At 47.1% G+C, this 16,609-nt stretch overlaps 1 protein-coding gene across 3 annotated transcripts; it reads right to left on the bottom strand.

Annotated features, from left to right (window-relative positions):
* Positions 1-1,186: 1,186 nt before the first annotated feature.
* Positions 1,187-16,381, bottom strand: PLSCR3 (phospholipid scramblase 3). 3 transcript variants are annotated; one of them, XM_070954712.1, is made up of 8 exons: positions 16,267-16,381; positions 14,519-14,612; positions 10,535-10,815; positions 8,685-8,727; positions 7,952-8,172; positions 6,813-6,974; positions 5,007-5,168; positions 1,187-4,882 (listed from the first exon to the last, which is right to left on the bottom strand). In XM_070954712.1, exons 2-8 carry the CDS (start codon positions 14,529-14,531, stop codon positions 4,820-4,822), a joined length of 945 nt encoding a protein of 314 aa, XP_070810813.1. In that variant the 5' UTR covers positions 14,532-14,612; positions 16,267-16,381; the 3' UTR covers positions 1,187-4,819. The 3 variants fall into 3 exon arrangements, with proteins under 3 accessions (XP_070810813.1, XP_070810814.1, XP_070810815.1); XM_070954713.1 differs by having other exon boundaries at positions 16,284-16,371; XM_070954714.1 differs by having other exon boundaries at positions 16,218-16,276.
* Between the last annotated feature and the right edge of the window lie 228 nt (positions 16,382-16,609).

Here is a 16,609-nt window from a genome sequence, read left to right as displayed (position 1 = left end):
GGAAGAGGAGGGAAAAAGGAGGAGGAAGGGAAGGAGGGAAAAAGGAGGAGGAGGAAGGGAAGAGAAGGAGGGAAAAAGGAGGAGGAGGAGGAAGGGAAGAGAGGGAAGTGGAGGTGAACTGGTAAGGAAGGGGCAGGGGGAGGAGGAGGAGGAGGAAGGGAAAGGGAAAGAAGAGGAAGGAGAAGAGGTGAGAAGGGGAAGGAGGAGGAGAAAGAAGAGGAAGAGAAGGAGAAGAGGTGAGGAGGGGCGGAAGGGAAGGAAGTGAAAGACGAGGGGAAGAGGAAAGGAAGGAGAAAGGAGAGGAAGAGAAGGAGAAGAGGTGAGGAGGGGAAGAGGAGGAAGGGAAAGGAGGAGGAGGAAGAAGAGGAAGAGGAGAAGAGAAGGAAAGGGAAGAGAAGGGGCAGGGGGAGGAAGAAGGGAAGTGGGAAGAGGGGAAAAGGAGGAGGAAGGGGAACTGATAAGGAAGAGGAGGGAGTGAAGGAGGAGGCAGGGAAGAGGAAGAGAAGGGGAAGAGGGGAGGAACGGGAGAGGAAGAGGAGGGAAGGGAAGGAGTTGGAAGGGAAAAGGAAGAGAAGGAGGAGGAAGAGGTGAGGAATTGGGGGCGGCAGGGAGGAAGACTTTCCATTCTGGCTTTACCGGTAGTCCTCGACGTACGACCATCCATTTAATGACCATTTGAAGTTACAAGGCACTGAAAGTGACTTCTGACCAGTTCTCGCGCGTATGACCCTCGCAGCATCCCCGATGCTGCAATTCATCGATAACTCCACTTAATATTACACCCCCCCCCCCACATCTTAAGTGTAGCCATGAAGGAGACTCCTTCGATAAGGTCACCGAGCCCAGCACGGAGTCCATCTAACAATGATAATCAACCCTGCGAGGTAGGCCATTCGTCCCTTCCCCAAGATCATCTCCGCATTCCTTCTCCAGGTACCACTGAGCCCCACCCCCACCCCCACGTTCCCCATTTTCTAAAGGAGACGTATCGCTAGAAATCCAACTTCGGATAAACTATGTCTGCAGCCTACCCCCCATCTACTAAATTCAAAATTCTGCAGGAAATCAGTGCTACGAAGTGGTTATCCTTGGGCCCAAAACTTTCTCCTCCCTGCTTGTCTGAAGAGAGCAGTGATGTATCATGACAATTAAGAGGGTTTATTATATTTTTCAGAGTTCCCCACGCTTCTCCAGTTGTCCCCGTTAACATTTTCACCCGCGGAATCCTCCCCCAAATTCTCAAGTTTGTTGAAATCGGCTCTTTTAAGAGGCTGATTTGATTATATTCTATTTCTTGTTTGCCTTATATTGAATTCCAATAGAAGTTGCCTTCAGAAGCTGTGGGAGCTTCATCCTTGGAAGCTTTCCAGAAGAGACTGGACCGCCGTCTGTCAGAAATGGGGTAGGGTCTCCTGCTTGGGAGGCGGGGGGTTGGACTAGATGACCTCCAAGGTCCCTTCCGACTCTGTTAATCTGTTCAATTATAACATGGTCACTCTCGTCCCAAGTTGCAGCCACTTCAAACCCATCACTTCTTCTCCGTTAGTAAGAATTAAGTCCAGTCCAGGTAATCCTTGATTTACGACCACAATTGAGCTCCAAATTTCTGTCGCTAAGTGAAACATTTGCGAAACCTGTTTCGTCGCCCCATCATAACAGCCTTTCTTTCCACCGTTGTTAAGCGAATCACTGCAGTCATTTAGTTAGGGACACGGTTGTTAAGTGAATCCAGCTTCCCCGTTAACTTTCGTCATAGGAAGGTCACAAAAAAACCTGATCCTGGGACACTGCAACTGTCATAAATATGAATCAAGCATCTGAATTTTGATCACGTGACCACGGGGATGTGGCAACGGTCGTAAGTGTGAAAAATGGTCATCAATATGAATCAAGTTTCCAAGTCTGGATTTTGATGTGGGGATGTGGCAACGGTCGTAAGTGTGAAACGTGATTGTAAGTCACGTTTTTTTCAATGCTGTAACTTTGGTCGCTAAGCGAACTGTTCTAAGTTGAGGATAACTTTGGTTTTCTGTTCGCTTCGGCTGCTTTTTACAGTTTGACACCCACTCTCACGTCAAGACGGACAGCTGTTATCAGTCCAATAAAATCAACACTTAATCCATCAAAGAGGAAAAAAAAAAACAGCAAATGCTACATATTTATTCGTTTTTGGTTCATCTTGGAAACTCGAAAGCTCCATCGTTCGCGAGACCCCAAAATTGCATCCTTCCGCCCGCTTGACCTTCCAAAACGAGGTCCAGGCCTTTCTCCAACATGGGGTGGAACTACAAATCCCATCACCCGTGCCACGGGTCGGAGAAGATGGCCCCCCACTCGGAGGACTCTCAAGGAACCCCAAACTCAGAAACTTGAATTTACTCAAGGAAGCATCAACTTCAAGAGTCCACATCTTCTCTTTTTTCCAGCTTCTCCACGGTTGACTTATGAGAGTTGGGGGGTACACATTCACCCCTCCCCACCCTCCCCAAAACATTTGGTATTTAAATACAGTACGGAAAAAGACACCGAATATTAATATTATGCAAGACATTGAAATTCGGACGGTGGAGGGGGGGAAGGAAAGGGGGTGGGTTTGCCTCGCCGTGACCCCCAACCCTGAGCTGATTGTGGGGAGACCCTAACAGCCCTCAAAAAGGGAGGGGGTCTTGCTAGGTTAATGGTTAAGGCAACGTGGCAATCATTGCAAACATCCACACCTGGCCAAGGCATTGAAAACAGGAATTAAAATTCGTTCGGAGAGCAAAATTATCCACAAATTTGCGCTGGAAAGAGGAAAAACGCCCAACATTTGGCTCAACACATCCATAATGTTTCGTCCTTCGTGCCAACAGGTCCGTGCCACGCCGACACCCACTGTACATAATCCAGACAGACTCACAAACCCAAAGTGGCATCCCAGTCGCTCCCTTCGTGATCGGCTTAAGACTACAACGCCCATCCCTCTCAGGGCAGCCCAGCCTATTGTTGGCGTAAACAAGTCCAACCACGTCCCGTGCCAGCAAAATATTTTTTTTTAAACAAAAATTGTGAATCAGCAATTGAGACAGCCAGATGTCTCCAGATGTGCTGGTTTGCAAACTTAAGAGGCACCCATGCACTCGGTTCCTTGTCTCGACATCGTATGATTTGGGTCCAACAACGGGGCCTTTGTTAAACCGAAGTTGGCTTGTTTTGTTTTTCTTTTAACAAGCAGGCATTATTTCCCCCCCCCCCCCCGTCCTTATTTTTCAGGGAATTTTTTGGGAAGGATGATGGCACGGCTGCCCATATATAATTATATTTATTCTGCCAAGTGTTATAGTTATATTTATTCTGCCAAGTGTTCTTTTATGAATTATCCGCCTGGCATCTCTCTCTCGTCCCAGCCTCTCTGTTTGGAGGTCTGGAGACTCTGGGGGGCACCGACAGCCATCCCTGGGGAATTACTAATTCTACACCCAACGAGGAATAAACCTCGTTGTAAGGCAGTAGTTTTCAAACTTGGCACTTTTAAGATGTGTGGACTTCAACTCCCAGAATTCCCCAGCCAGCTATGTTATCATTGATAAAGGAGACGATCGCTAGAAATCCAGCTTTGGATATACTATGTCTGCAAGCATACCCCTGATCTACTAAGTCCATAATTCTATCTGGGCAAGGGAATTCTGGGAACTGAAGTCCACCTCTCTTAAAACTCGCTGAAATTGAGAAACAGAATTCTCCCGGATTAGAGGGTGAAACTCTCCTGTTTTTATGTGCAACGTTTTGGTTACACAATCATCTTACCGTTCTGAATTTTTTTTGACCAGACCCTAAAACAGCCTTGGTCCCCGCACCCCAAAACCCTGAGCAGGCACCCCAACTCATTTGAGCACCCACAACGATCCTCTATGCCAAACCGCTTCCCTAAAAATCACAACTTTAAACTCGTAACAGCAGAACATCTAAGCCAACCCGTTCCCCAACCTCTTCTCTCCTTTAGAGAGCTGGACTTCAAGTCCCATAATCCCCTAGCCCAGGGGTCTACAACCTTAAATACTCAAAAGAATCATTTGGATCCGTTTCGCACAGAAAAGAAAACACCGGGAGCCACAGCACCTGGGTGGGCGTGGCCAACTCGATGTCACTCATTTCCACCAGTCACATGACTCCCTCTGTATCTCTCTATGTTTCTCTCTCTCCCCCTCTCTCTGTATCTCTCTATCTCTGCTCCAGTTGCTTCTCCATCACCCGCTGTCGCGCCCTTACCTTTTCAGGCCAGGCGAGGAGTGACTGGGAGGGGAGGGCGATGGGCGGGCCCAGCCAGTGGTGGGATCACCCAACAGAGAACCACAGCAGAGGGCCCAAAGAGCCGCATTCGGCTCCAGAGCCACAGGTTGCTGACACCTGTCGTAGCCTGAAGACAACAGATAAAGAGCGCGCAGGACAGAGTCTAACAAGGTTTGTACAAGCCAACAACAGTCTTTTGGGAACCGAAGCAACTAGGATAGAGACCCAATTCTTGGACACTTGGAAACCTTCCAACTGGGCAGTCCGCCATCTTGTCAAAAATGGCGTACAGTCTGCTTGGGCGGGGGTGGACTAGACGACCTACAAGGTCCCTTCCAACTCTGTTCATCTATTAAAACTGTTAAGCGCATCTGTGCAACGAATGGAGACAGTCCAGGAAGAGAAGACAATTCTAACTGAGAAACCATCGCTGTCAGACCCAAACACACCCCCTCTACACACACAAAAACACATACACACAAACTCTCTCTCTCTCTCTCTCTCTCTGTCAGGTCAGAACCAGGAATATTGTCCCTAATTTGAGATGATTTCAGCTGGACAGCACAGAGGGCCTCTGTCCAACTTCTCCCGTCTTCTCGAAAAACATAAAATCCTGCAAAAAAAGAAAAAAAGAAGAGTGAAGTGCCAGCCCGTCTCATTTTTTGGGGAGGTGTAGGAAAAGGGGATCCCCCACCCCAGATCTTATCGTCATTTCTCAACTCCGGAGCTGGACTCACAATGAGGAAGCAGGCGCCCAGCAGAACCGCCTTGACCTTCACGTCCAGATCGATGGGGAACTGGATCCCAAAGTTGTCTGTGTCGGTGAAGATTTCCTTAAGGAGGCCACTCCACTGCTTACTGATCCGGCCCACCCCACGGGACTCGTCCCGGGTCTTCACCTGCAGGAAGGACACCAGGCTTAATAGCAGTCACATTGAGAGGGATCTTGGAGTCTTAGTGGACAACCAGCTAAATAGGAGCCAGCCGTGTGCAGCGGCAGCCAGAAAAGCCAATGCAATCCTAAACTGCACTAACAGAGGGATGCAATCAAGATCAAGGGAGGTCCTAATACCACTCTATAAAGCCTTAGTAAGGCCACACCTCGAGTACTGCATCTAGTTTTGGTCACCACACTATGAAAAAAGACGTGGAGACTCTGGAAAGAGTGCAGAGAAGAGCAATCAGGAGGATGAGAGGACTGGAGGCTAAAACATACGATGAACGGTTGCAGGAACTGGGCCTGGCTAGTCTAGTGAAGAGAAGGACCAGGGGAGACAGGAGAGCATCTTCCAATATTTGAGGGGCTGCCCCAGAGAGGAGGAAGGGGGTCAAGCTATTTTCCAAAGCACCCGAAGGCCAGACAAGGAATAATGGATGGAAACAGATCAAGGAGAGATTCCACCTGGAAATAAGGAGGAATTTTCTGACAGTGAGAACAATCAACCCATGGAACAGAAGTTGCCTTCGGAAGTTGTGGGAGCTTCATCCCTGGAGGCTTTCAAGAAGAGACTGGGCTGCCATTTGTCAGAAATGGTGGAGGGTCTCCTGCTTGGGTGGGGGGCTGGACTAGATGACCTACAAGGTCCCTCCCAACTCTGATAATCTAAATCTAAAGACATGGGGTGTGTGTGTGTGAAGAAGGCTGAGTTTGCATTCCGGATGGTGACCACGAAGGGACGTCTCTCTGTGACCTCATGTCGAATGTACACTGTACTTCCATCTCCACCGGACGCAGGAAGTGGATCTTCAATTTTGTTTTTAAGTTCGAGTGAGGCTATTCTAAAGGGCAGAGGGTTCTTGAGCATGTGCAAAAGGTCCTTTCCCCCCAAATTTGGAGCCCAGGACTGTAGCTGTTTTCTCTCAGGGCCTGGGTTTCTCAACCTTGGGCATCTTAAGATGTGTGGACTTCAAAGCTGACTGGGGAATTCTGGGAGTTGAAGTCCACACATTTTGAAGACACTACAGGTAGTCCTTAACTTATGACGACAACTGAGTGCAACATTTCTGCTGCTAAACGAGACATTGGTTAAGTGAATTTTGCCTCCGTTTACAGCCTTTCGGCCACGGTTGTTAAGTGAATCACTTCAGTTATTAAGTTATTAACGTGGCTGTTAAGTGAATCTGTCTTTTCCATTGACCTGGCTTGACAGATCGTCACAAAAAGTTGACTGCATGACCGCAGGACACTGCAACCGTTATAAATTTTTAAATTCTTTTAATCAGTCTGTGATTTTTTAACTTTCGGGCCAAAATTTATATATATTTTTAAATGTTTTTTTTAATATTTGTATTCTATGTTTTTTATCTTGGCTGTACACCGCCCTGAGTCCTCAGGGAGAAGGGCGGTATATAAATTGGAAATTAAATTAAAAATGAGTCAGTTGCCAAGTGTCTGAATTTTGTTCACGTTAACTCTGGGGATGCCGCAACGGTCGTAAGTGTGAAAAATAGCCCCGTCGCTTTTTTTTCAGCGTTGCTGTAACTTCGAAACCGTCACTAAATGAACTGTTGTAAGCCGAGGACTGCCTGTACTCTACGCGCACCTCAAAGCTGACATCGCCGCCACAACTGCAGGCAAAGCAGGGGCCCAAAATCCGCAGGACCGTTTCCTTCTCCACATTCTGGATGGAGAACCTGGGCATAAAGGGGTGCCACGTTTGCACCACGTAACCGATGGTGGCGCCCGGCGGGGACTGGACTTCCATCTGGGTGGAGGGAAACAAAAGCCGGCATCAGAAAAACGTGGTTGAGAGGTTCCCCAAGTTAGTCACAAATGCTTCCTTTCATCCCTTTGCTGTGGCTCCCTGTCGCTCAAAATATGTGTCACAACTGCCAGTGTGCGATACCCGCCGGCACGCGATTTATTGAGCTTTTCAACCCCCGGTAGGCCAACCATGGATAAGTCCAAGAAAAGAAAAGTTTCAGAAGAAAACAGAATTTTAATTCAACTATATATGCTAGTTTTGTGGCCGCTCAGGAAATAAGTCAGGCACGGGAAGAGTTTTGTGGCTCCCGGTGTTTTCTTTTCTGTGGGAAACGGGTTCAAATGGCTCTTTTGAGTGTTTAAGGTTGCCAATCCTTGGCTTAGTCCAACCGGGTGAGAGATAAATTGGGGCCCCGAGTTAAAAAACTGTCACGTTGCCGAGATTTCCTACAACTGGATTTAATTCCTTTTTCATAAATCTTATTAAAGAAAACTTGGGGAATATTTATTTCCCGATTGGTTAAAGTTGACTGTCAAGAGACTGACAGAACTTCAATCCACCCCAGGAAGGACAGGGCAGCTTTAAAAGGACAGGGGGGGATCCTTTCCCATACCACCATAGGGCTAATCACAGGGAGATAGTGAGTTCTAGTCCTGTTTTAGGCATGAAAGCTGGCTGGGTGATTTGAGGCTTTCATGCCTAAGGCAGAACTAGAACTCACCATTTCCTGGTGATTGGCTCAAAGTCACGGAGCCAGCGTTCATGCTTAAGGTGAAACTAGAACTCACTGTCTCCTGGTGATTGGCCCAAAGTTACCCAACTGGCTTTCATGCCTAAGGGAGGACTAGAACTCATCATCTCCTGATGATTGGCCCAAAGTCACCTAGTTGCTTTCATGCCTAAGGTAGGACTAGAACTCACTGTCTCCCGGTTGAGCCTGGGTGCAATCGCCCACTAGGCCACACTCGCTGTGTTACCTCCTGAAGGCAGCAGGGGAAAAAGCAGCTGACGCATTTCAGTGGACGGACCAATCGGATGACTTCGCGGCCGCTGGGATCGTCCAGCCGCATGGAGAAGCGGCGTAGCGAGCCGCAGCAGTTCCGGGTGCAACAGTCGTTGTGCTCCTCCGCGTGGAAGATGTGCTGGCCGAGACTGTTTCGCACCTCGTACTTGTTGTTGCCTTCGAAGCCGATTAAAGCTGCGGAGAGAAAGGGACGGAGAGAAAAGGAGAGCGAGAGGTGCTCAGTGAAAAGTGTGTTACGGGCTCCGCAACAAGTTACTATGGGGATGTTCAACCAGCCTGAAAGGGAGGTGACTAAGGACCCCCACCCCACCCCAAGGATTTCCCAGATTTCAGCAGGGGCAGAACAAATGTGTCTAGACTACACTTTATCACATTTTTTGATTCGGTAACTTTCTTAAGAGAAGGTGGGAATGAAGTAGATGTAATATATCTTGATTTCAGCAAAGCGAAAAAAAGAGTCGGCCGGGGAATTCTGGGAGTTGAAGTCCACAAGTCTTAAAAGTAGCCAAGGCTGGACCCCACCCCAAAAAAATCTATAGGGTTCCCCAACTTCCACTTTCTGACGTCACAACTCTCCCCACCCCCAGTTCAAGGTCTCAAGGAAGCGGAGACCCGGGCAGGCCCTGAACTCTGTCCATGCACAAGGTCTCCAAAAATAAATAAATAAATGGCTTTGACCCCCATACCTTCTACAAGTTCCACCTTCTGATGGATCAAAATTTGGTCCACCTGAAGGGATAAAACAGAACAGAACAGGTGATAAGCAGTTACATCACCAAAGCAAAACCATCGGAAGTTTGTGAGGGAAAAAAATGATTAAAAACGAGAACAGCAATATGCGAAATACAAAGGGGAAGAGAAAAAGAAAGAAAAGGGGGCATTGACTTCCAACTTTTCCTGGAACTGTACAAGATACACACACTCAACATTTTGCTTTTATACATTAAGATATAACTAGCCATTTCTATAACACCAAATATTTCTAATCCATAAAACCAAAATCAGAGTTTCATATTTTTTTCCCCCTTCACAAGCCCAAATTCCAGAAGTGATATCCAAATAAGAACACATTTTTCCTCTTTCAATAAAGTATTCAATTTAACCCATTCCTGCTTAATCTTCCTCGCTATGGAAATAACGTATATTTCCATTTGCACCTAGTCATCTTGGTGAACTGTCACCATTTTTATTTACAAAATTTATTGCGTTCTTTCAGATTCTTTTTTTTTATTATTTATTTATTTTTAGATTCTTTTGTCCTTACTGAAGAAAAAAAAAGAGGTGGCTTACCTTATTTCTTTTTTAAATATTTAAATATTATTATTTTTTCTTTCACCTTCCTTTTTCCTTCATAACTACCTTTTTTTAAAAGCACTTTTTTAAAAATCAAAATTTTCTAATACATCTTATTCTTTGACTTTAACATACAAGCTTTAAACTTCAATATTGCATTTAGCTCCCTTCCGCCAAACTACCCTTATAGAGAATCATTATTTTCTTTCTTTTATAAGCATCCTTTTTTAAGTGGAATAAACGGTGTGTGGTCAGCGTACAAATAATTTTGAGAAATAATAATCATATTTACAATAAAAAAAAATTTAATTGGTTAATTTTATGGGTAAGGAGTTTTAAATTGGGGGAAGCCAATATAGATTTAATTATGTATTAAAGTATTTTAATGTTTATATTGTATGTTTTTTAATCCTGGCTGTTCACCGTCACGAGTCCTTCAGGAGAGGGGCGGTATAAAAATTTAATAAATGAAATGAATGAATGAAAATTCATCGCATGAATATTGATCTCATCATAATAGGAGTATTTGCTTATCCGTTTTAATAAACCTTCCCTAGAAAATGAATCCTTCTCTTATATTTCCGTATTTCTAACTTCTGTTTCTGTCGGTTAGCCATTGATAAAATGAGTCCCAAGTCAAAAAGTATTCAGTTTCTTCCTTTTCCTTAATTGTAAGTGTTATTCTATCCATTTCTGCACATTCTAGTATTTTTTTAAATTACGTTTTCCTCTGTTGGGATCTCTACACTTTTCCATTGTTGTGCAAATATTTTATTAGTTTTATTTTATTTTATTAGTTCAATTAATATGACGCCCTTCTCCAGAGACTCAGGGCGGCTTACAATGCATTTAGAAAACCATTATAAAAACATTTAAAAATTAAAACATACAACTTTAAAAATACAATTCTAGCTGCCGTTAGCCCATGTAAAATGAAGTCTGCATTCTCTTTATTGTAGTTTTCCGGTAAGATACTAAATTCTGTATTTCTATCTGTGTTTCTGGTTGCCTTCCGTTGGGAAGCACCTGGAGGGAAGACAATAGAGCCTCCAGCATCGAGTAGTGGGAATGGCAAGATTTGAACCCAGAGCTTTTTGCAAGCAAAGCACGTTCCTTGAGGTCAGCAGTCTCAAATCAAAACCTGCGTTCGTTCTGCCCTTATAAACAGCGGAATCTTACTTTTAAATCCCCCTTTTTTTTTAAATGCCCACCTCCTCCCATTCCCTAAAGCCTTTGTGCTTACCTGGGTCAGGTACTCCAAGCCAGGTGGGATGCTAGCTGAAACAGGCAGGTAAGGGGTAATGGCTGCGTGGGGATCGCCGGACTGGGGGTGTTGTGGGGAAGCGGAGTGGTCCCGGTATCCTCGGGGGGGCGGCTGGGGGGCAGCCACGTAGCCAGGTCCGGGACTGGCGGTGGGGTAGACGTTGAACCCAGGGGTGGGGGCGGAGGGCCCAGTGTGCGGTGGCGGCACGACGGGGTAAGGCGGAGAAGCCACCGGATATCCTGGCTGTGGAACATGGTACCCTGGGCAAGAGGAGAAAGGGAAATAAAGACTCCGTTCCTGAAACTTTTGCTGCAAACAAGTGGCAAGTTAGCAAGACATAACAGAATAATAAGAGTTGGAAGGGACTTCGGAGGTCATCTAGTCCAACCCCGTTCAGGCAGGAGACCCTTACAGAATATCAGGAGTTGGAAGGGACCTTGGAGGTCATCTAGTCCAGCCTCCTGCTCAAGCAGGTGACCTTATTCCATTTCAGACAAATGGATGTCCAATTTCTTCTTAAATACCTCCCGTGTTGAAGCACCCACTGTAACCGTCATACCTGTGAGACAGTTGCCAAGCGTCTCTGAATTTTTATTATTTGTGACGTTGCAACGGTCGTTAAGAGCAAGAAACGGCCGTAAGTTGCTCTTTCAGCGCCGTGGTAACTTCGGTCCCTCAATGAACTGACGTTTTAAGGCGAGGACTAGCTGTACAGTTGCGCCTCTCGCACTCGGGACCCCAATTTTATGTTGTTTGATTTATTCAGCAAGTTTATGTGTCGCCGCCAAATTCACCCACTGGGGAGAGATTCCAGGCAGCTTGCAAACTTTAAAAAAAATAAAACAAATTTTTAAAAATCCATCAAGGGATAAAAACTCATTGCAAAAAATGGTTGGGGTCTCCCTCAGCAGGGGGTGGGTGGGTATGATGTTCCAAAGGGTGACAGCAGCAGGTTACATCAGAGGAGGGGGAGGGGTTCGCTCTGCCTCCCCCCTCGCACCTAACCTGCCCAGGTGCATTCCAGCCACGCCCTCCATCCACCCTCCCGGCTCTGCCCCGCCGAAGACGGGAGTGCCCGCATCATCGTCATGGCAACCTTCCGTTTCTGTGAATCACCTGTTCTGCAGGCATACGGGTTTTAATCAGATTCGAGCGGGAGGGGGCCCTGGAGGACATCTAGTCCAACCCCCTGCTGAAGCAGGAGTTGCTCTTCTCTGTATTTTTTCCAAAGTCTCAACATCTTTTTTGTAACGTGGGAACTAAAACTGGATGCAGAATACTCCAGGTGTAGCCTTACTAAGGCTTTACAAAGTGGTGCTAATCCTTCACGCGATTTTGATTGTGTTTCTCTTTATGCAACCGAGGATCGTATTCACTTTTTCAGCTGCCGCCGCACACAGCTGACTCACAATTAAGGGATTGTCCGCTAGGACTCCAAGTTCCATCTCCCAGTTCCTGTTTTGGAGCCAGGTTTCGCTCAATACTTGCATCCCCCCCCCCGCCCGGGCTTTCTGGAAAGGGGTGGGTACCACAAGTCCCATCCTCCCCATCTCGGGCAGAAGGCAATCATTTCTGGAAAGTTGGCATCAAAAGAACAATTTATTATTATTATTATTATTATTATTCTGACGCTGATGTCATTTTCCCTTTTCTGTTGCTGGTTTCGCTCTTGCAGCAATTAAACAGCTGCACCTGGTGGAAAGTTAAGACTTAAAAGCAATTAAAATAAAATTTAAAAAAAAAGAAAATGAAAAAGTTGGCTGATTCACAAAGACGATCGGGCTCCAGTTAGGTCACAGGTTTTTTTCAAAGCAGGATTCTCCTTTGAGAAGATGTAAAATTAAAAATTGTATTTCTCAGAAGTATTACTGTTTACAGAGAGAAATTCATGTTTTTCCTGTTTTGGTAAGCCTTCGAGCGCCATCAATTTTCACTGTCATGTCTTCTTCCTCCAGGAAGCGTAACGAAACATCTTAAGTTTCGTTTCTCTTCTGCTGGGCCACCTGTTGGCTGCAGACGAGCCGTAAAATGTTTTTTTTTTTTAAAAAAAAAAATCATATTTATATTTGCAAAGAATATAAAAAGAGAAGGTGCCAGCAATTGGGTCGAAGTTCATCGATACAGAGAATTTTCCTCCTAGCAAACGATCAGGAAATTCACCTTTTCGTTCTAAAGCAGGAATCGTGTCTTGTGGCAAGGAGTTCCAATGTCTATCTCTGGACCTTGTTGAGATTTCTCCCCCTCCCCCCCTTTTTTTTCCTGCCCTGATTCTTGCACTGATTTTAAATCTTGCAGATGATGGCCAGGTCTACAGGAAGGGAATTTGCCAACATTGGCAACTTTTAAGACTTGTGGATTTCAACTCCCAGCTTTCTTATTTCACTTTGCTGAAGTCAAGATATATTACGTCACCCGCATTCCCACCGTCTATTAACAAAGTTTTTTTTAAAAAAATCCAAAAATGTGACCAAGTAGTCTAACCACATTTTAACAGATTAACAGAGTTGGAAGGGACCTTGTAGGTCATCTAGTCAACCCCCACCCCCACCCCCACCCAAGCAGGAGGGATGGCTAACCTTTTTGCCATCACCTGCCAGTGATGGCATGGTGGGCTCGGTAGGCCCATTTTTCACCCTCCCCAGGCTCCAGAGTCTTTCTAGGAGCCTGGGGAGGGCGAAAACAGCCTTCCCCACCTTTACAGAGGCCCTCCGGAGGCTGGAAATGGCACATTTCCTGACTTCCAGTGGGACTGGAAGGCCCAATTTTCACCCTCCCCAGGCTCCAGAGACTTTCTAGGAGTCTGGGGAGGGCGAAAACAGTCTTCCCCATCCCCACAGAGGCCCTCTGGAGGCCGGAAATGGCCCGTTTCCCGACTTCTGGTGGAACCGGAAGGCCCCAAAATCCTGCGCGCCGGAGCTGAGTGAGGGCAATACTCGAGTGCCCACCAATATGGCGCCGCGTGCCACCTGTGGCATAGGTTTGCCATTACGGGCCTATACCATTTCTGAGAAATGGCAGCCTTTTTTTAAACATTTGTTCTCGTCTTGCCCAGTGCTGAATTCTGGGGAACCGTTGCTGGCTGGGAATTCTGGGCATCGAAGTCTTACATTGACGTTCTTACATTTGCTGAGACTGAAGAAGAAGTAAACATGAAAAGCGCCTGGAAAACGTGCAGCTTTTAAGGAATGTACCAGTTGGGAGTGAAGGAAAAAATTACAGCCAAAAAGAGAAAAACAAAACAAATTTAGTAATTCCATCTGTGGATCCGGAGACCCGGCCTGAACCCAAATTTCCGAAGGGAATAAAACTTTTCAAAACAAAAAAAAATTATCGTTGAATTTGCCAACGCAGAATTTCTATTCCCGCCACCCCAACCCCCAAAAATCAGGACGTTCAAATCACTGGCCAATTGCCTGATGCAAATTCGAACCCGGGACGTCCTCAAATTGCGACTGTTCATTTAGTGGCACTGAAAAAAAAGCAACTTGGGACCGTTATTCACACTTACAACGGCTGCTACGTCCCCACGGTCACCTGATCAAAATTCAGACGCTTGGCCACCAACTCGTATTTACGACGGACATCCATTTGCAACCTGACAAGCAAAGTCAGCGAGGGAAGCAGGATTCACTTAACAACGGAAGAGTGTCGCTTCACATTTTTTGGCAACCATTATTGCAAAAATCAGCCGCAAGTCACTTAAGAACGGCAGGATTCATTTAACGGCAGATTCGCTTAACAACCCCGGCAATTATTATTGTAAAATCAGGCGCGGTTCTATTAGCAACGGCATGATTCGCTTAGCAGCAGCGACTCGCTTAACAACCTCGGCAACGGTGATTGTAAAATCAGCCGCGGTTCGTTTAACAACCGCCTTGCTTAATGACAGAAATTCTGGGTTCCAATTATGGTTATGAACAGGGGGGGCATAGCAAGGGGGTTAGATGCAAGAAAACCACACACCTGGAGCTGCCATGATCCCCGACTTCAGAGAGGAATCCCCACCCCGGTAGACTTCAGATCAACACCGGCCTCTTCCTTCCATCTGCAAAGATCCCTGCAAAGAGTAAAGAGAAGCTGATTGGGTTTACATTGGCATGAAACAGTGATTTCGTTTAACAAAAAGGGGAGGGGGCGTGTGTGTGAGTGTGTCAGCACTTGCACCCCCCCAAATCTTCAGGAATTTGGGGGGGTGGGGGAGGTTGTTTATTTCTTGCATCATCTGGAACATTAGTGTGCAAGCTTGGCTACTTTAAGACTAGTGGACTTCAACTCCCAGAATTCCCCAGCCAGCACAATTGTGCTGGCTGGGGAATTCTGGGAGTTGAAGTCCGCTAGTCTTAAAGTGGCCAAGCTTGTGTGCATGCACACACAAACACAATTCCAGCTCCCTCCTGCCACAAACCAACACACCATATTGTGTGTATGTATATATATATATATGTGTGTGTGTGTGTGTATATTTATTGACAATATGAGATATAGATAGACCCACAAACACACACACAAGAGATTCTGACTCCCTCCTGCCACAAACCAGCTACGGGCAGCCCTTGAACTTACAACACTTCGTTTAGTGACCGTTGCAAGTTACAACGGCACTGGGAAAAGGTGACTTAGGACCGTTTTTCACACTTAACGACCATTGCAAGTTACAACGTCACTGGGAAAATATGACTAGGGACTGTTTTTCACACTTAACAACTGTTGCAAGTTACAACGTCACTGGGAAAATATGACTTAGGACCGTTTTTCACACTTAACGTCCGTCGCCCCATTCCCCCTGCGGTCAAACGATCAAACTTCAGACCCCAGGCAATGGACTTGTATTTACGACGGTGGCAGTATCCCGGAGTCCCACGATCGTCGTCCTGCCAAGCAAAGCCGGATTCACTTAACAACCTGTACGGCTAACGTTTTAACCGTGGTGGTTCCCTTAACGGCGGTGGGAAAGAAAGGTCGTAAAATGGGAGAAAGCTCCCTCGCTTAGCAACATAGATGGGGGGGGGCTCCATTATGGTCGTAAGTCGAGGACTACCTGTATGGATTCATCCACCCCCTCCTACTTGGAGCCTTGCAGAAGGCATGGAACTACAGCCTCCATGAGGCTCTGCCCCTGGGCTGAGCAGCCTGGGAGTCGGAATCCAACACCTTGGAAAAATTGCTGGGTTTGCAAGCAAATGCCACGCATTGCACCAAGCTTGTGCTGGATGCAAACACACATATACACACATACACGCATCCCACGGGCACACACACCCTTTCCCTGGGCCAAGGCAGCTGCTGGGCCTCTCTTCCAGGCCAAAATCTCCCCCCCACACACGCGCCCCCGCCTCCAAAGCTGGCCTTGCTCTGAATTCCTACCAATCTGCTGCATAGGGGGGTGGGTGGGGGGGTGGGGAGGGGTATGCGGGGAGGGGAGGGAACCCCAGCCAACCACACCAGGACTCGCCAAGGCAGCTGGGGAAAGCACGGCCAGACATCCAACCGGTAAGGCCTTCGTCCCCCTCCCCCTAACTTGAGGCCAAGGGGAAGGGGTTCTTCCCTGAAAAAAAACAGGGGCGCCCCCCAAAAAGCAAGGGCCAAGCGCCCTTTCAGGGAAGGGGGGTGGGAGGGAATTCGAATCCTAACCCAACCCCCCCCACACACACACACACTTCACCCGTTGGGAAGACCTCAAAAACGTGGAATCGCTGCAAAAAAAAAACAACCCCAAAAACCGACGAACCGGTACCGTCCCTTTCGCTCCAAACTCGCTCTCCCAAGCCCGGCACGGAGGCGTCACTCCAGGGGAGCCCTTGCAAAGCAAGGACGAGTCGGCACGTGATCGCCGGGAAACTGGATCCCCTTCCCAGCGGTTGCCTGGGGGCGGAGAGGAAGGGAGGGGGAGGGGGAGAGGGAGGGGGAGAGCCAGCCCTGCAGCGTCTTCCTGCCTCCTTCCTTCCCCAACCGGGCGCCCCCCACCCCTTTGCTAGGTATCAGCAATCCTGCTGGCGAGGGAAAAGGATGGGAGGGGACGATGATCTAACCGCTAAGCCACGCTCCCACTTGTCC

The sequence above is a fragment of the Pituophis catenifer genome, unplaced genomic scaffold (assembly GCF_029215685.1).
Source record: "Pituophis catenifer annectens isolate HBS135680 unplaced genomic scaffold, rPitCat1.0.hap2 SCAF_15, whole genome shotgun sequence".
NCBI lineage: Eukaryota > Metazoa > Chordata > Lepidosauria > Squamata > Colubridae > Pituophis > Pituophis catenifer.
The sequence above is the reverse complement of the archived record's forward strand: the minus strand, read 5'-3'. Positions and strand labels throughout refer to the sequence as shown.

Bases quoted from the DNA above. Each gene is read 5' to 3' on its own strand.
- PLSCR3 (XM_070954712.1), bottom strand. The intron at 8,728-10,534 runs GTAAGCACAAAG...TTATCCCTTCAG, and splicing joins GCTTGGAGTACCTGACCCAG to GTGGACCAAATTTTGATCCA. The intron at 5,169-6,812 runs GTGCGCGTAGAG...TCCTTCCTGCAG, and splicing joins GCGGCGATGTCAGCTTTGAG to GTGAAGACCCGGGACGAGTC.